This window comes from Lepeophtheirus salmonis, chromosome 8 (genome assembly GCF_016086655.4).
Source record: "Lepeophtheirus salmonis chromosome 8, UVic_Lsal_1.4, whole genome shotgun sequence".
Lineage (NCBI taxonomy): Eukaryota > Metazoa > Arthropoda > Copepoda > Siphonostomatoida > Caligidae > Lepeophtheirus > Lepeophtheirus salmonis.
The window spans coordinates 35,081,363-35,101,805 of NC_052138.2; the positions used below are offsets into that span (position 1 = coordinate 35,081,363).

General features: G+C 30.2%; 2 protein-coding genes across 2 annotated transcripts; one reads left to right on the forward strand and one right to left on the reverse strand.

The window, feature by feature from the left end:
- Positions 1-566: 566 nt before the first annotated feature.
- Positions 567-4,611, reverse strand: MED7 (mediator complex subunit 7). Its single transcript, XM_040717875.2, has 3 exons — positions 4,067-4,611; positions 3,712-4,004; positions 567-1,008 (listed from the first exon to the last, which is right to left on the reverse strand). The coding sequence occupies exons 1-3, from the start codon at positions 4,404-4,406 to the stop codon at positions 793-795; spliced, it is 849 nt and encodes a 282-aa protein (XP_040573809.1). The 5' UTR covers positions 4,407-4,611; the 3' UTR covers positions 567-792.
- A 993-nt stretch (positions 4,612-5,604) lies between these two features.
- EMC10 (ER membrane protein complex subunit 10) lies at positions 5,605-7,310 on the forward strand. The gene has a single exon (XM_040717879.2). It carries the CDS (start codon positions 5,837-5,839, stop codon positions 6,476-6,478), a length of 642 nt encoding a protein of 213 aa, XP_040573813.1. The 5' UTR covers positions 5,605-5,836; the 3' UTR covers positions 6,479-7,310.
- The last annotated feature ends 13,133 nt before the right edge of the window (positions 7,311-20,443 follow it).

Sequence of the window (20,443 nt, forward strand, 5' to 3'; positions counted from 1 at the left end):
TCAGGGCTCATAGTTTTTTTGTATCACTCTTTAAAAATATTAAAAAAAAATAAAATATAATAAAATATATATATTTATACATACACACACATATATATATGTATATATATATTAATGTATATGTTTTCTTTAATTCATTCTGTAATTAGCGCTTGTGTTCCATACTTTATACTTTTCTCTTTTTATAATACAAAAATGAGTATATAAGAAAAAATATAACCTAAAGTAATTAAGTACGTACACTGTGTATCATCCTTCCCCTTTTTTCTATTTCACCACAATCCATCTCAAATTTGTACAATGATAATAAACCTTGTTGATAACTTGCATAAAGATGGCAAATATATATTATATATGTATATTCGTCTCATTGTGTCATCGACTTTATTTTAAAGAGAGAACAATAATAAAAAACCAAACAAATATTTAGGCTAACTAATTAGACCTTTTATGGAACAATTATTTAATTGTCGATTGATGATGTACCTATTTGCCGAAATATGAAATATTAAAGCATTTTTTCATTTAATCTTTGTGTCATTATAATAAAGAAATTTTAAAAAATATAGTTTTAAGGCTCATTTTTCCTTCTTTCATACATCTTATTGTATATTTCCCTCCTGATCTTCAAATGGCATCTTAAACAAATATTACAACGTTAATTTTTTTTTAAATTATAATAAATATTATATTGGTAAAAATACATTTAAAAAAAAAGAAATACTAGATACATATAATTTCACCAGCGTGTTTTTATTTAATAACGATAACATAACTTGTTTCATTTTCGACCTATTGCATCGCCTCTTCCATCATTCTGTCCACCATTTGACACATAAGTATGTTCTTTTCCGTAACAGAGTCCGCTTTTCGTTTATCATTACTATCATTGTCTTCGCAAGGAATTTCACCGGTTTCTCCTAAATTGGAAGGCGGTAGGATACCTTCCTTGGAGTCTTCACAAAGATCTGGAAGAGCTTCTAATGCCTCACGAATTGACGTTTGTATCTGTAAAAAAAAGTGAGGGATATGATTAGATTTATGACTTGCAAACTAAAATCGTTATTCGAAATCGTAGAAATGAATTAATAGTTCAGTACTATTAATAAATAGTGTGGAATATTTATTCTTTTGAATTCACGGTTGTACCAAGATTAATAGAAATACAAAGTTATGTTATCGGGATTGCCAGAATTTTCAAACTGACGTACTGTATCGACTGCTGGACAAGACAGACGGCTATGACGTCATAGAGTATAACAGCGGTACACAGTAACAGATATAAGAATATATCCCTAGTCTTGGTAACAGTTATACTCTTTGACCTTACTATTAAAAAGTCTGTTGGAAGTCTTAAACATTTGTAGAAAAAGCGTTATAGTGTTGTACCTAAATAATAATAAAATAAATTCCACTGCATAATTGGATAGTGGCAGAAGGGTAATTTAAATGTTAATGTTGGCGAAAATTAAAATTGATTATGTAGCTTTTAATCGAACTACCTACTGGAAGTGAACAAAACTAATCTTGAAAATAATTAATTCGATAAAATAAGGCTACATGAATATGAAATTATTTCGAGAAAAATGCATTTAAAGTTTTAAAAAATGTTAAATTTAATAGTATCTGTAATAGGCCTTAGGTTTAAAGGCATAAATACCATGCTTAGAGTTATTAAATCTTCAAGAAATGTAAACACATGAAACGTAGATCTATGCAAAAAAAAAGTTTTTGCTACAATTTTTTAAATCAGGGTTGTCATAAGATTACTTTTTGCAGCACAGGCCTCACATCAATAATACCCAATCGAGGCTCCACGAGATTATCAAGGTCATCAATAAATGTCTTAGTGGATATTAGCTTATATAGGGTTTTACATTCGACGTTTTGAAATGTTATTTCAGGGCTGCTCAATGAAAAAGGTTTGAATAGAAAGAGTGGCAATGAGATCATTCCTAATATAATTCTTCGAAATTGAATGGGTTCAACCAGGTTGAACAGAATATATGTACCTCTTCCGGGTGTCATCGGATAACAGTTTGACAAGTTATATGTCAAAAAGTAATAATTCTATTGAAACATTTTAAATTAAAATAAATGTTGCATGACTATGCTTCTCTTAAAAGTTTCGACTTTGCTTACTAAAATCGACTAATTTGGTTTGATACAATACCAAAAACAGTGAGTTCCGTAAAAAATAGTTTACTATTTTTTAACTGGAGACAGCTAAAACACTATAATAATATAATTTTTCATTTTCTGAATGTAATATATTTTGAAAAAATAACACTTTTTTCTATGTTGATATGGGGAAATATTCGAGGATTTTGTTTTGCTCACTGAATATAATGTTACAAGATTGATATATATATATATTTTTATTTCATCGAGGGATAAGTGACGTAATGTTTGAGAAACTGAGTGTCAATGTCGGTATTTTTGATCTTAATTGATCGAGATTTGAAAAATACAAGTTTTGAAACTTATTTAAACTTGCTAAAAATGACTTTCTTTATCAAAAACAAATAAATTTCGTTTTCCTGTATGACGCTGTTGAATTTATACCGTTTGTGTAAGGGGGATAATATTTCTATAATTAACATTAAATGTAATATTTTGGTTTGTAGGAAAAGACAAGCGCTCAATTACCAATAAATATATGCATTTTTGGTGCATTGATAAGGATATATAATATATTAAAAACTAGAGATGCACCGATACCAAAATTTCAGTCGATTCAGAGATACAATCTTTATGAACGATACCGATTCTTCATTAATATTATGTATAAGGGAATTACATAAACAAATAACAAAATTATTTACTTTTTTTTTAATGTTTAACTTTTTATTAACTAGGGCTTGACGGGAAAATTATGATTATAATTAGTAGTAAATAATTTGAAATTCACATTATTCAAAAAGTTAGTTCCTCTCCGTGCTCAGGAGTCAATTTATTCCTGGTTTATTATTATATGTTAAAACAAAATTTAAAGAAATAAACTATTTTAACTGGAGCTCCTAGTCATAAACCTAGTCTCAGGCTATGATCCTCATTTGAAATGATAAAATTAGATTTTTTTTGGGTAAATAATGTATGTAAATAAATAAGTACGGGTATCAGTGGAATCCGCATTATTGAGCCAATTCTTCTAAAAAGGCCGATTCTTGCTAACTCAGGTACATCCCTATTAAAAAACCTACGAGGTAGATTGATTAAAATTGGTGGGATTTAGTGTGTGCGTAAATGTGAGGCAACTTAAATCTGATTCAACTCGAATGATTAATTATTTAAATTTATTAATTACATTAATAGTTTTTACTGCTCAGCCCTTCCGAAAAGAGCTGCAAAGTGGTGGAAAGTTTCAAAAAAAACTTCCAGTAAAATTTTGCTTCGGAAATTTTCAAATGAGTAGGCTATGTGATTTTGATACTTAATACCACCTGGATAATATTTACACGTATATAATGTTGCAACTCTTTAGTCACATTTTTTATATTAATTTTGTAGACTAATTAGTTTATTTTATCTACTAATATGTAAAAGAAATATATTTTTCACATATTAGATTTCTGTTTCCAGCCTTCAATATTAAAAATCCCGAGTTTAACACTGTTTTTAGTCAAACATCTCCTTTCATAAAATTCGCAGAATTTTGCAACCCTATTAAAAGGACAACAAATTGAAATGAGTAAAGAAGGAAGTTCTCACCTTATCCAAATGCCCCTGAAACTTTTCTGCCACCTGAAGTCTTTTTCTCTTTTGAACGTGGAGCATGACCCTTAGAGTCTCTCTAGCTTGATGAGGTCTGAATTCGTTTATGAGATGATGCATATTAATAAAAAGAACATTGATATCTTCAATTTTTTCGTCTCTTCTGGGTGTATCCGGACATCTGATTAGAATGTCAAGTAAGTCTAAGAAATTAACGAGAAGGGAATGGTTGAGTTTTTTTAATTCTTTCTTGCGATCCACGTCCTTTGCCGAATACAGACGACGAAAACCTGTGCAATAAATTTAAAGATGAAATTAATGGAGTCGTCTCTCTTTATATATGATATAGTACCTTGAGATTCTAAGGATTGTACAATATCATTTTCCGTTCCAGGTGCTCCTGCAGGGGAAGAAATGGATGGAAAAGGAGCTCCAAACATTTGGTAGCCCTCATGGAGGATTGGAGGCGGAGGCTGTGGCGCAAGTCCTCGCATTACATTTTCGTCGGTGTAGGATTTGACGTACTGGAGAGGAGGGAGTGGAAGAGAGGAGACTTGGGTGGATTCAGGAGGTGCTGCTGCTTGTGTTGTTGATGCAGATGGAGGAATTGGTGCAGGTACAGGGACTGCACCCACCGGTGGAGGAAGGGATCCACTCTGAGGTCCTTGTTGGACTTGTTGAGGGTGCATCATGGCTGCCGAGGGGATTCAAATAGATCCTCGATGTGCACTGAGTGACTGGAGGAGGGGCAGTTCACTTGAGTCTTGACAGTTCTCTATCACATCAATTAAACTAAAGTTGTTAGCGGTCAAAGTGTCTGTGGATTTTAATACGAACTTTAAATTTGATGAGGTTTTTGTAATTGTTTTGATATTTGGTAGCCAAAAATTAGACTATAAAAGTTCTTTAGTACTACCTGGCCAAACTAAGAATTAATGAGGTTTATTAATATCTGGAACAGAACAAGGTTCAATCACTGAACCTCATTCAGAGAATGTGTATTTTTCTGCTTAAAAATCAAATAGCAAAACCTAATTGACAGCTATACATTGTTGCAGTCAGTATTTTTAAACTGAAAAAAAAAAAAAAATCAAAATGAATTCCTAATATTTAGTGAAGAAATAAAAATGCCGAGCATACAATACTGTCTACTATAATATTAATTTTATTAGTCATTCCCCCCTTCGATCTCTCTCTTTCTTAATTCTATATTAGATTTACGTTATTTATATTGTATTCGCCAAAAAGATGATTCCTACCTTTAATTCATAAAATGTTCAAATTAAATTTCCGTTTTGTTAATTTTTTCGTAATTGACTTGAGGAAGAGTGTTAAAAGTATTATCCCTACATGTAGCAATCCCAGGTTGAAGCACTTACTCTACGTAAGCTTTTTTAATCAAAAAACATTTTTGATCATCTTCCACAAGAGGATACTCATGAAACAACAAGGTAACAATAATATTGCTCTAAACCTACAGGAGGTTTAGTGAAAACTGTGCCTTGTTCTACCCCAGATATTAGTATAACTCACTGTAAGAATGCACAATACACAATTCATAGTCAGAAAAATATAAAAACAAAGTTATTTTTTTCATTTTCACGTCTCGCAACCTTTATACTCTATAATGACGTCATAATATGTACTATGAGTATAATCAACTGTTACCTCATAGAAAAATTAAAGTATTAAGAAATGACAAAGATTTTTATTTGGCAGTTTGGCTTATTAAGGCAGACAGGGAATATTTATATTCTGATCTTGCGAAGTTTTAATACAGCTGTTGTATTTGGTTTACCAGTTCATATTATGTTCAAATCCGGAGGGGAAAAAATAAACCTATTAATTTGATGGCTGTTTCTGTAAAATAAACTTCCCTTAAATAAACTAAAGTTAACAGCTGAAGAAAATGGAATAGCCTTTTCATAACTTGTCACTTCTATATTTCTGTTACTCTATGCGTAGCTGTAGCTTGTGATTCTCTTTACCCTAATTGAGTGATTTAGTGCATGTAGAACTTACTCACTTGAAACTTAATAGTATCTTTAAAGTATAAATAATCTGAAATCTATTAATTCCCTTTCCGTCTCTCTCCCTTTGGACATTTAGATTCATTTCAGATATGAAGCTTATACTGGGTCTACTGATCTACTACTCTCTCTACCTCTCTTATGCGGGCGGAGAAAATGCGGATACTTCAGATCTTGTCTTGGAATTAGAGCATTCCTTGGACGACGGAAAGACGTTTTCCCATCGGCAGACGCTTCGCATATCCGCCTCTAATCTCAAATCAGGAACGAAATCTTCGATGCATTATCCTGTAGACGAAAGCACTCAGGAATCGATCCGTCACTTGTGCAGTTCCTCAGGTCTATATCGATTCAGGATAGGGATTGGAGAAGAGACTCGATACTCTGTGAGCGATCCCTGTTTCCTCATCCAAAACAACTTTAAAGAAGCCATTTCTGTTATTCTTGATCCTAAAAACAATGTTATAGGTGTGTCGGTATATCCTTACATTTCATTTGACCATCCTGGACCCGGCACAGTTCTACTTATTCCCGAAAATACACAGTATGGCCCTACTCCTGACACTGCGGCCTATATTCAAAAGTTGGAACAAGAAAAACTCGCTAAAAAAAGAGGAGATACTAAAGAAAATGCCTCATTCATCTCTAAATATTGGATGTATATTGTTCCTATCTTAATCGTTGTAATGATGTCCTCAGCCAATGCAAACGAAGGAAATGGAGGTGGACGATAATAGCAAACTTCATTTCAAGTTCCATATTAAGTCATTTCATTAGCGTATTCTTTTTATATCACATCTAGTTCGGGATTATTTTTCTTTCCTTTTTAATTTGGTCGCAGATCTCATTTTCATCAAAAAATCATTGTTTTGGTTTTTGAAATATCCATGCGTTTCTCTAGTGGAGATATTTGCAAAGGAAAAACACAAAGTTAATGGTCCTAAATACTTCTCTTTTTTTGTATTGTGTTGACTTATTCAATGAAAAATATTACAAGATCAATATCTTTTGTTTAACCCAAATTGTTTTAATCAAAAAGCTTTAAACTCAAATAATGAAGGAGTGTTTATTATAAAAGCGAAAAGATATGATTTTGAGATGATTAATAATTTATTTATTTACCAAGGATATAGATCAAATTAAAAAAAATGTTGAAGAAAAAATAAATTTTTTCCCCCATATGCAAAATGTGCAATTTCACGTTCTGTTTTCATTTGTCAGCTTTTGTAATTAGGTATTCAATTAAATATGAAAATAATTATAGAATATGTACCTTTTTGATCTATATATGAAAATACATTTTTTTTAAAAATCTTTTGAAATGTGTTAATAAGTCAAACATTTGATACTTTGTTACCCATTTTCAAATCCGTTACTTAATTGTATCTTATTATACTCTTTTTGTTGATCTGTTAAGAAATAAAGTTGGAGCAACTTCTCTCCGTTCTGAAATCATGATCAATGAAATCTGGGCATTTACATGAAGTAAAAGATTACACTGACTAGTGACTTTTTTTACATTGACTTTTATATTTTAGTTTAATAAAAGAAATGTATTACCAGTAACTATTTATACATTGTAAAAGTGTCTTATTTTTTTGGCAATTTGTTTTTTTATTTTATTATAAGAGATCACTTATAAAAACTATATTGACAAAATATGAGGCCTCTAAAATCATTTTAGGGACGGCACTAACAATTTAAAATGAAGTTATTTTTGTCTAAATATTGACATTTTTAGAAGGCTTGTAAGTGGTACCGATTCAAAACTTTATGCCTTTATGTTCAATAAATCCTAATTTATTAAAGAAAATATGATATATATTTGAAATATATATACATTAAATATTCCGAACTATGGAATTCTCTCAAACGGAAATTCCGTTACCCGGAAGAGACCCTCTTCATTAAATTATTTGACTTATTTTTTATATCAATTTTAATTCCTTTATCCGTAATCTGGAAGCCTTTTCAGGCACAAAAAGATAAAAACCCATTCGATTTACGGAAATGAATTCTTCCCAGAAGAGTAATTTTCAGTACATATGTATGTATAGGACCGCCACACGAGACATAAATAAGACATAATTTGTATCTAGTTTGGTATAGTTAATTCAGATAATGTGATACAGAAACCCATGAGCTTGTTGTTCTGTTTTATACATATTTATATGAAGTGTACACATAAAGTTTATTCATAAAATTGTTTAGAATTTAGACAAACTTAGAGTTAGGTCCAAGTGCAGCATCAGAAAATGAATCAAATGAAGAGCTTACTAAAGAGGAGCCAGTGAATCCCCCATCCAGTAAGGAAGTGATGGAGATGGCATCAAAGATATGCCATATGCCAATGAGTCATGCAATATCCCTGAGGATCAAAGGGCTGACTTCCTCGAGATAGCTAATAACCTTTATAATACCCAGACACCCTCATATTAAACCAAAAGTATAATTCTAATGAAACCAGAATGGGCTCTTAGTTTTTTCTGGCCTTAGAAAATGATTGATAGTTGACTATGGCCAATTTATAGCACCTATATATACTATTATAATTAATATGCATATTTTATGCATTTCGTTAGTAAATAAAATAAAATCGGTACATTTGTTTGTCAAAATATATTTGGTTTCGCAACCTCGAATTCCCATTAGCTGAAATTCTCTAATCCTGAAAAGTTCTTGAATGCAAATATGATTCCGTTATAGAAAATACTTACTGTATACACTTAGATGTGTACACACACGATATAATTGTGGTAACCCATCTTTAAACTGTAAGATACTAAATATTAGTGATGTGCCACGAGCAAAACTCGTAAATTGGTACTCGAGTCGTATGAAGTAAATAAAAAAGACGCAAAAAAAAACAAAAAAAAACTCGACTCTTGGGTTTTATAAGCCGAGTGTTACTCAGAACTTTAAAAAACTCGGGGTTCTGTTTTTCTTTTTCGAGCCCATTACAACATGTGAATCTTACTAGACTGACCTCATTACTCTGTTAAATTTAGGTTTTCCTGGAGGCAACACTATGTTGACTTTTTAAATTTAATCTTTGTTTTAAGTCTGGCGGGAGTACTCGACCTTGCTTGAATTATGCAGTTTATTAAGCACACTTTTTTATGAGTCCTCCTCAGAATAATAGACATGCTAATATACGACAAAATTGTCAATATTAATATAGAAGATTAATTAATGTTTCTAAATGCATGCTATTAAGCATAAATTCGAATGCAGAAATATGACTTTTATTCTACTATTTACAAATTTGTCTGGCGTATCCCTTGAAATTTAAGCTTGAACATAATCCCCGTTTCTCTTGCAGCATTTCAGTATTAGGGAATTAACTTTGTAACTATCATAATTTTTTTTGTTTAAATAGTAGTTACATCTGAAAATGAATTTATTGTTAAAATTTTTAATATGCATTCGTATTCGACAAATAATAGTAATAAATTGGTCATTACTCATTAAAAATTTTCATGATGAAGCAAGTAATGGTGAAGTATGTGACTCTAACAGTCCTCTTTATCCTTTTGAATCTCTAGTTGAGTCACAAGATTGGAAACCTTATATATCTAATAGTAGGGTTTAATTCAAATTATGGAAATCATTCCTCTCCATATACCCATACTCTATCCAGTTAGAAAAAGGGAAAGTATATGCAGCAAAAATGTAATAGTTTCTGGTGTCAACAGCACGACTTCAATCAAATCATATATATAAAAAACATAAAGGTGACCTTTTAATTAACTTATCAATAATAATACTTCACAACCATTAGTCTACTAAAAGTTCTTTAGGCCTCGAAAACAAATGCTTGACCGAAAGACAGCTATGATTCCTATCAAGGATCTTAAATAATTTATCCATTGTTTCAACAATTCTTTAAAAGATATGTTTTTTTCGAGTGTCGAGTTTTTTTAGCGAGCAAAAAGTGTTAGAGAGAGTAACGAGTATTCAGGCGAGTAGCGAGTATTCAAGTGAGTAACGAGTATAGCTTGTAATTCCTCGAGTGGTTTTTTAGAAACTCGAAAATACTCATGCAGCAAAATTCAGCTCGCCGTACATCACTACGAAATATATTTTCTAAAAAAAAGAATATAAATTAATGAATCTTTAATATGTAGTTCTACATATTGACTCTAAAATCGACACTGATCGGCCAAGTGTCCACTTAAATCAAAATATGCTCACTCTATCCTATAACGCCCATTCGACTAATTCAATGGTGAAACTAAAAAAAAAAAAATTCACTGACGTACTAAATTACATCAAAATTGAAGGAGACGTCATCTTAGGGGATCAAATTTGATAATTTTACTACATTTAATGGACAAATTTACAATAAATCTCGATTAAACTCAACCTACCTGTGTTGGATACTACTTGATATTTGAATTAAATCAAAGTAATATGTACTGAAAGTCCCTATGAAATGTCTAAATTTGTAATTTTTTTTTGATCGAATAGGGACGAGAAAAGTAGGATAATTAGAAAATATATATATACATATGTTCCTCCATTTTTAATAGTTAATTTTTATCCATTATGCAAATAAGATTGTAATATAATAACAAGGGATGAACTGATACTAAATTTTCAGCCGATTAAGATATCGATTCCTTATTGTGTACAAAGCAATTTCATAAACAAATAACAAAATGGTTCACTGTTTTTAATGTTAAACTTTTTAGTATTCACGGAAATAAAAAATACATAAATTTATCAATCATAATTAGTTGTTAATAAATTTAAATTTCAAAATGTTAATTCCTCTCTCCGTTCTGAGGATCCAATTTATTTCTGGCTGGCTCATATTAGGGAGTTTGACGCCCCTCCTTTGTAACATATTCAAAGTCAGCTTCCTCGCCCCTCAGCCTCTGATCTAATTTCAACTGCCTCACTTCTAAAAAAAAAAAAATACTTGCAACACTCACAATATGCTATTTTCTATTATTTTACTGGTTCGGCCCATATGAGATCAAATGTTCTTGAACTGTCTCCAGTTCCTAACTGACTTTTATATGCTTGCCCTAGTAATTGAAATATGTATAAACCAGTGCTCGAGTCCGGAATCTTGTCTTTTTTAATCAACCCGGGACGGATACTGATGACTCGAACTTGACTCAGAAAATTTGGACTCGACTTCAGTTCTGTTATATATAATATTATTCAACAAGCATAAAAAAAGAAATATTTAGTGAAAAAGTTACTGAATGGCTTCAGAGTAAACTGCTCAACCAAACTCCTACCGTTATGGACTTCTTGAACAACTAATGATGTAATTCAAATATAAACGCCACTAAAAGTGGGGTTATTTCTAAATTGTTACTTTCAAGTACATTTCCTGTGCAAACCTACGAATTAGTATAATTTTTCTATGTTATCCTTATAACAGTAACAGTGTATAAACTTTAGTTCAGACTTCTGAGGCAGTTAAATAAGATCAGAAGTACAGGAATGAAAAATAATCTATGACATTATCTAAAAAATTTCGAAACCTTATTTATTCAGCCCACCTTGTTCCTAACATCACTGTCCTGGTGATACATAACCTGAGACCTATCACTTCGGGACACCAAAAAATTGCTACCTTATATATTTAGAAGCATCCCCCTATTTTTTTGGATTTTAAACTACATACACCATTTTGTCTTAAATACAATTCAAATTTTATTTTAGTATTTAGCATTAAAAATAAGAAATGAATGGGTATGTTTGAAATTTAACTCTAATCCTAAAATACCTATTTCATACTCGACCATTCCATAGTCCAGTGATTTGCAAATGGTGTACTTAAAAAAAAGAAGTCGATTCTTGACAATTCCGATGCATTGGTACACCAATAGAATTAACATATTTTAAATACATTTTATGGTCATATGTATATAATAAAACTAGAGAATTGATCGATAAAAATTTAATAGACAGTCAGGTTTAAGTCCTTTTATTTATTTGTAATCCAAATGTTGACTATTTTCCTTAAAATTAATGAAAAAGGATTAGAAAAATTGCTTTAAAGCTTGTATCAACAATACTGACGTCACGTGAAACGCTCTTTTTGACATCTACGAGCTACAATTCCTTTTCGTAAAGTTTGAATCTAAGGAATCCCTCACTGATGACTTATGATCAGCAATTAGATTTTCCTTCTATTTTTCTGTAAAGAAAATGGAAAAAATTTGTTAAAAATCTTGCAATTATTTAGTTGTTGCTTGGGAATTAATGATATAATTAGTTTATAATTTTTTTTTCTGATTTACAAACATATAAAATTACATGTATATTATATAACCGAGGGACATAACAGTGAACGTGATCTTTCTACACTTGTCTATGATTAAAATGATCAAAAATCTCACTGCCAATATAGCAAGGACATTTAGGCTGGAATTACTTTGATTTCGATCTGGAATTACACTTATAACTCCAGAGCAAACCCTCATTGTTACTCTTCGTCTTTTATGAGCACACGCACTATTTATTACTTTATACTTAGATGTTCTCTCTTCAAGAATGAAAATAACAGCTTTTGATTAAATATAAATCCCTGTTCAGATTGTCGAATAAACAACACCTCTCCTGCTTCCTAGGACATTTATTTTTTACATCTCTTCGTAGATCTTCCCTTCTCAAGAATTTAATATTAATAACAATACAAATAATATGATAAACCAAGAGGCTTTTTGTAGTTTACAAGCTGCTCTAATTCCTTAGGAGCTGCTCTAAGCTGCTCCTAAGCTGCTTTAATTACTTTCTTATTATGAAAGGGAGAACAATAAGTGTAAAGTAAACCCTGATGATTTGTTCTAGAGTTATAAGAGTAAGTCCTTTTTGGGCTCAAAGTACAGTTGATGATCGACATTGAAGTTATTCCTGTCTATATCATTGCTAGATCGGAGTCCTTCATTTCATACCTAATTGCAGGTAGTTTAATGAAACGTCCTGACAGCTGAATGCTTTTTTTTCAAACATTCTTCAAATTGTCAGGGTAGCCACATTAATTTTCGTATTTTTTAGCATACTGGTAAATCATATTATTTTCAACTATAGCTTTATTAAATAAAAAAAAAATCATGTTCCGATTTAAACTAGAAAAGTCACTTCTGCCTTCTAAGACATGTTTAGACGTCTCCCCTCGTAAGCTTTTTTTCCCCTAAAAATCAACAATTCCTATGTATTTTTGTCAGCTGTTGATTTTAATAATCATCCCGCAATTCCGAACCTTTTTTTCCCCTCTTTTTGGAGAAAATGTTGAGATATGAAATAAAACATAATTACCATTTAACACTATATTATTTATGCATAACCTGATTAATATAATTCTATCACTGAGCCATTGTTGGGCCTCTGCTTTTTTGAAATGGCCCAATTAAATCAAGGTGGACATGTTTCCTTTTTTTATTTATTGGGGATTTAATTTTTTCAAACAGTAAATAGGCTAATCCCTTCAGCTTCATGTCCAAGGATTCTCGCCTCTTTGTAACTCAATCTGTGGATCTCATCTCCTTTAATGGAAGGATCGTTCGTTGTGCAAATGCTCCTTCGCTTCGTTAAGTGAGTCATATTTGTGCCTATGACTTGCTTCATCTCAGGAAGAAATAGAATGAGATATCATCAATACGATCCTTCATATATAAATATCCAATATCTAATTCTTTATTTGTTGTTTCCATAGATTTCTAGATTTTTAATCTTAGCCAACGTATAGTTTAAAGTCTCTTCGGAGTGCTCCGCTTCAACTCATCATGCTAGCCGTTAGAACAATATCAACTGCTGTATTCTCCTATTAATATCCCATCATCACGTCTGGACATTTTTACGATGAGTTTTTCATGGACCATGGTCTAATTGCTTAATCATTCTAAAAGTAGACATGTCACCAGTTATGTCCGTTGTTGGGAAACGGATTCATTAGTTCAAGAGCCGTACATGTTTTATTTGGCTCCAAATGTAAAAAAGTGAATAATATCTCGATAGCTCAGAATACATAAAGCTCCGACGAAGAAATTATCGGCTTCTCTATGAATTAGGCGCCATCTTGTATATATTCTCTTAATCTTATTTGTATTATATTTTATTTAACATGTAATGTCACTTCTAAATTAATTGATATATGTTACATACATTTTCTAATCATCTTGATCTTGTTCTTATACTTTTTAAATAAAAACTAGATTTAGACCAAATATTATGTTGTAGTACCTTTCAAAAAATATATTTACAAGGTATATTTGACTTTTAAACTGGTGTTTTACTGGTGTTATTTATTTCATCATCCAAAAATTACATACATAGTTATGTTATGATTTAAATATCTATGAAAATTGTTCAATTTTTCTTCATTATACATGTTAAGTTGTTGTTCATCCAATCAAAATTATTTATAAATAGAGATATGTATTATGTACATCCAAAATAAAACTATTGATTTCTCTCGATATTGGAGTTTAAAATATATACAGAAAACGAACAACCTCTGAAACCTCAAGTGACTTGAACACATCTTTTCATCCTCTTCAACTAAATGAGATACCAGAAAATTCAAGTTGACATCTTCCAACATCAAATTGAATTTGATTCTTAGTATCAATTTTTCTCAATTTTGAAAGCTTGAGGATTTTTTAACACTGTACGCCTCAAACCAGAGGTGAGGACTTGGAATTGCTTCTCTATTTTCACTGGATATAACCTAAGGTACCATTTAAAATATTATTTATTATCTATGAACTTGACTGAACTCGATAAGAATATTCATTGAATTGGATTCGTGAGCAAAGACCTGTGACTCGACTCGGACTTGCAGTAAAATGAATTTTCCTTAAATAGATCTTCATTTAAGTTACCATCCACTTAACTATAAAAAATGATAGTACAGAGAAAAAATTAGCTAATCAAATGATAGGGCATATAATCCTTCCTCTCATCATTGCATCGCTACCTTCAAGAGCTCTTCCTTAAAGACTCCACGAAGATGATAATAGGAAAGAGTCCATTGGGCAATTTAGCATAATTCTACCTCACCCGTTGCTCCACCAAAATCTACCTTATAAACGATACGAGCTAAATTATGTGAGTATTAATTAATTCAATAAGATGGTAGGGATAGATATTAATTTAACTAATGTATTATATAAAATAAATATTCATTTCATTTTTGATACTAAAGGAAGACTGTCACACGACCTTGCGGATAATATATTTCTTAAATTTGAAATGATTAACAGGAATATCCACTAAAATAATACTATTTTAGCAAGAAATACAACAACAAAAAGTGGAAGGCTTTATTTTTTTGGGGATCAACTTATGATCTTCTTTATAACAAATGGTGCTTACATAGGAAGACATGACACCCACATTTTGGCGGAAATTGACAAGAAAGATGTATATAACTTCAAAATTACATTAGGAAAATGTAATTTATACAGTCGGTTATTCGACATCAAATGAAATCTACATGAACGTAACCGACTATGAAATGCCTGTACATCTAATAAACACAGATTGATTACTTCGAAAAGGGATGTTTACAATTGCTTTAATCCTTTTGCAACATGAACATTTTAAATATTTTGTTTTTTTGTTAATATTTATGACAATTAATTAAATATGAAATATGATTATTAAATGGAATAAATGCTTAATTCATAAAACTACTTTCAAGCACTATTTTATTGTTAATTAGTTTATGTTATATACAAATATTAATATAATTTATGTTCACTATCATAAATACAATTTTAAATCATACACATTAATTAAATATTTGCCAGTAGCTAATGCTACTTAAAAATAAACTATTTCTTCTTCAAAATGTACAAAATTTTAAATTGTAGAATATAGATAGCGCTCTCTACAATAACAAGGGAATTATTGATTTGTAAAAAATATGTAGGAAGCTCATTTCGAAAACAATCAACTGAATCTTGGAGACATTGGCATCACTGAAAGAACAAGGTAAAACTACGTTAAATAGAGTTAATTATCGCATTCCAATCTAATTTTTTCACATAACTAACAATAATATATTTTTTGGTGTGTGTCCCTTCATTTAGCGAAGCGAAATTCGGTCTAGATCGGTCCAAAGGAAAAGTTCGTTCTATTTTGGTGCCGAAAAATCGGGCTAGACCGATTTTACAGATAAATTGTTTATAACATGACATCATATGTATTTAAAAGTACAATGGCGATATACAAAGTGCATTAAACCAAGTAGCGCATCGAAGGCTAACGTCATTAGTAGTGAAAAAAAAAATCTTGGTCATAATTTACTTCTTTTTTATTATTTCAAGCATTTGAGAGAATCATTCCCTGTTTTCTCGTGAATTAGTCAAGTACTGTACTCTTTCTACTTTTATTTACTTCATTTTCATATACTTTTTGCTTGAAAAATTAGGGAGAAGGAATTATGATTCAAAATGATTTTCACGTACAGAATGGTCTGCAGGCTTCAAATTAGGAAGATATTTAAGATTTGGTATCCTTTTTTTTTCTTCTTGCGACTTCTTTTGGAATCTTGGGAATGGTAAATTACAAAAGCGAACGTTTCCTTGAAGCTTTCGGAAATTTAACTCAGTTCTATTTTTGCGTCCTGGGACACTATAATGACCTATTATTTTGGAATAATTTGTTTCCAATTTGCTTTATAATATGTAAATATAAAATATTTATGACTAAAATAAATTATATTTTAGTATTATTACTTATTAATACTACGAAGTACGTACAATAAATAAATGAGTGACGTCATAGAAAATCCACATTTTGCAAAATATTATGCCAAATATTGTCTATACTATTTCCTCAGGCTAACAGGCTAGATGTACTACTGGGTTTAATGCTTTAGCTCGGATTAATTTTGATACAGTCGTCTCTGATATGTATACAGTATTTGTTCTAGAACGTATTTTACTTTTAAGATTAAAAAAAAAAAAATAATGACGGTTGATCTAGAAAAAGAAAAGAAAAAAAAGGGTCTCTTATATTATATGAGACCGAAAAAAATCGGTCCACGGTCTGAGACTGTGGTCTGGACCGAAAAAATTATCCAAATCGGTGCTGGATCGAGTCTCAACACTAATATAAATGTTTCTTATTTCTATGGAAGTCTTCAGTTTTTATAAATGTATGAGATGATTCCATACAAGATTTGGAGAGATTGATGTATAAATATCTTTATTCTCCATTGTTTTATCAGCTAACTTTCGGCTTTCAAAAATTTACCTTACTTTTACTCAGGATAAGAAACTCTCTATCTATTTTATCTCTACAAATAAGGCGTACAATAAAAAAGGTAAAAAAATATATTAAGGTAGCTTTTATTTTATATAATACGAGCAACCACTTCGAAAACTGATAGGGTACTAATTTAATTCCAAAAATTTGCATCTATCAATGAATATTTCAATTTATTCTTTATGAAAAACAAAAATGTAATGTTTTTACTATGAAAATCTCAAATAATTTTTTTTCGAAATCTCAAACCTTTGTTCTTATCATCATTTTAAAATAACCATTTATTTTGTTTGAATGTTTTATATTCATACAAGTATTTTCAGCATTTTAATTTATATTTACGAGTGCAAAATGAAGGGAGTAGATAAATAAATGATACAAAATTTAATCTTGTAACTAAATACCTTTTTTTGGGGGATTTCCTTTTCACTGAGTTCACTAACCTGGTCGTAAAAAGGATGTTCACGAAAAGAGGTTTGAGTATGCTTTTGTGGTAGACAACTTGATTTTTGGATGTGTGTTCTGGATAATATAATAATCAAACTCCTTTTTCAATATGAAGATAAAATAATAATCAATAAAAAAAACAACAACAACTAAAAACATATAAATGATAGAAATAAGATTTATGTTTCTAAAGAACTATTTCTGTATCTCGTTTTGAATATGAAAAAATCGCTTAGGAAGGAAAAATAAGTTTATTATTTTAGGGATGATACATTTCTCATTTATTCGAAAAAAGTTCAAGTTGTACTATAAAACTGTCAAAGCTTTTGTTAACAAAAAAAAAAAAATATATCCGAGGATAACTTTTAATAATGAAAAAAAAAATGTAATTTATAAATGTGGGGAATTAAGTAAAGAAAAAAAAACCTAATTTGAGGTTGCTACCAAGTATTTTAATGTCGTATGTACAATTTGCTTCTTAAGTCAATATATAAAAGAAAGTATCGAACATATTTTGTCAATGTTTATCCAAAACTTATGGGGACGTGATTAAAATGATTAGTTACTTTCTTCAATCAACAACTGGACAAAAAAAAAAAAAAGAAGCCTTCCCTTCTACTCCAAGTGATAAAAAAATTTGATACAATAATCGTCAAATGCAAATTACGTACAACAAAAGAAAATAATCTCGATGGAATTTTACATACTGCTAATCTTTACACCCTTGTTTTAATGAAAATTCATAGTCTTTTTTTAGTTCACCTCCAATTAATGCTATTTCTAGATTTTTTTATTTTTTGATTGTCACTTCCCATGAAGCATAAACCCACGGCCCCTCCATGGGTCACGGAAACCGCAATTTAATGTAGCAACCCATGATGCATATACCCTTGAGGTGGGATATATTTCAGTTAAACATTTTAATCATCTTGTACACAATAATAAAGGCACATTAATAAAAAACACAGACAATAAAAATGTCGACTATAAATTAAAACAAAATATAATGAGGTAAATGAAAATAAAGGTAAATCATATTTGGTTAAAAAATAAAATAAATAAATAAAACAGTTTTTCATCGTGGAGTTAGTAAGCAGCTATTGTTGTGAAACACATCCTCAAAGTATTTAGTGCCCGAGAGAATTTTGATGAAACTCTGTACATCACTTTTACTACAACGAACGTCCTCATAATTTTCCCACTCGTTTCTTCTCTCTCTGGTAAGAGCGTCACATTCTGCCAGGAAATGGCTTGGAGACTCTGATCCTATTTTTATATAGTCTGCTTGAGTCCTCATCGACTAATCCCATTTTTTTAAAGATGCATTTTTATTGGAATGTGGCCAGAAAGTATGTTATTACAATTTACATCCATGATAAGGACTAGATGTGTATTTATTTCTAAATATTCCTGATTGTTCTTTATTTTTTAGTAGTATTTTTACCTCCGGTAACGAAGTTGAATAGAAGTTATGTTTTCGCCCCAGTTTGTCACCAGTATTACGGTAAAAGTTACGGATAAACTTGGATCCAAACTTGGTACGAATATGATATACGATCACGGTTAGAGGCCATTAAATTTTAAGAGGTAAAACGTTACACAAAACGTAAAAAATTAACAAATTAAGATACGTAATTTTCATTTTAGGCTGAGATTTTGCACCTTAACAAATGCCGAAATTCTCGTTTGTGTGTATGTTTTAACTAACTATTTTTTGTAGTATCTTATGTTACACTATTAAGAGGTTGTAAATGTTTGAAAAAATATAGAAAAAAAAATAAAAAAAATGGACACTCTTTAGAGTGTAAAACTTCTCCCATTAAATCAAATTAAGCTATGTACCTCAATTTCCTCCAAAGTTATGGTCGATTAAGCATTTTTGTAGGTTCTGTCTTATATCGACCTTGACTTCTCATAATTTAATGGCCTTTTATTGGGACCTTATAAGACATGGGCTAAAAAAACCCACACTTCATTTATAAATGGCACTATTTTTTTTAATACACCTTTTTCTCAGTTAGTACCAACCTTCAAAAGATAGGATCAAAAAAATTATGTGTTTTAATATTATTCTGCTTTATTGATTGGAAAAATAGCATTCAAGCTAAGCAATGGCTTGTTAAAAGCTTTATGGGGGACTCGGCTCCATATATGGAATAAAAAAAGTATTAATAATTTAGAAAAACAATTTTAAACAAAAAAATCTATTTTTTTTGTTAAGCCCGGGACTTTTCAGCCGAAATGCTATAATCTCCGTTTGATCCAAATCAATTTGTTACCGTTTCTGTAATGCTGATGACCAAGAAAGAAACATACAGAGTCAAAAACATAACAAAAAAGAACAAATTAATAAATTTACTAGGAATCAACATTTACCATCATATGAGTTTACAAAAAATTGCATTTGTTAATAAATATGTAAGATATTTTTTCTAATTTAACAACTTTAAAAAAGTAATGGATGTCTTGTTTTTATTTAAAAAAACTAATATTTATTCATTTGGTATCTATGTATAAATTATATAATACAATAAAAACCTAGAAAATAAATAACCTAATTAAATAATAGTAATAAAAACAGACATATACCACTCTTCTAATGAATAAGTTCCTTCAAAAATAACTTCTTATTAAATTGATTAACATTGTGATAAAAATTATTTCCTTTTACATTATAAAATCCACTTAAAAACAAAATATATTTTGAAGCATTAAAATTGGGAGATAAATATTATTACATAATTTGGACATCCCTAGTTATGAGAATCAGCGTGTCAAATTTAATAGGGATAAATGTTTCCGATTTATTTCCCCACAATTGATCTTTTTCTCAATATACATTGAATATTTTAAATTAGGAATAAGCTAATTTTTTCTTCACTTTCTGTCATATTTCAATACTAAATCAATGACTTCAAAACGAATAATGTTTACATTTTAAATCCAAATTCCAAGCAATACAATGATTTTTAAATAATTAATCAATAACAACGTTCCCATCTACTGGAATGTCA

Bases quoted from the DNA above. Each gene is read 5' to 3' on its own strand.
- MED7 (XM_040717875.2), bottom strand. From the start codon at position 4,406: ATGATGCACCCTCAACAAGTCCAACAAGGACCTCAGAGTGGATCCCTT. The intron at 4,005-4,066 runs GTACTATATCAT...TTTATTGCACAG, and splicing joins ACAATCCTTAGAATCTCAAG to GTTTTCGTCGTCTGTATTCG. The intron at 1,009-3,711 runs GTGAGAACTTCC...TTTTTTTTACAG, and splicing joins TTCAGGGGCATTTGGATAAG to ATACAAACGTCAATTCGTGA.
- EMC10 (XM_040717879.2), top strand. From the start codon at position 5,837: ATGAAGCTTATACTGGGTCTACTGATCTACTACTCTCTCTACCTCTCT.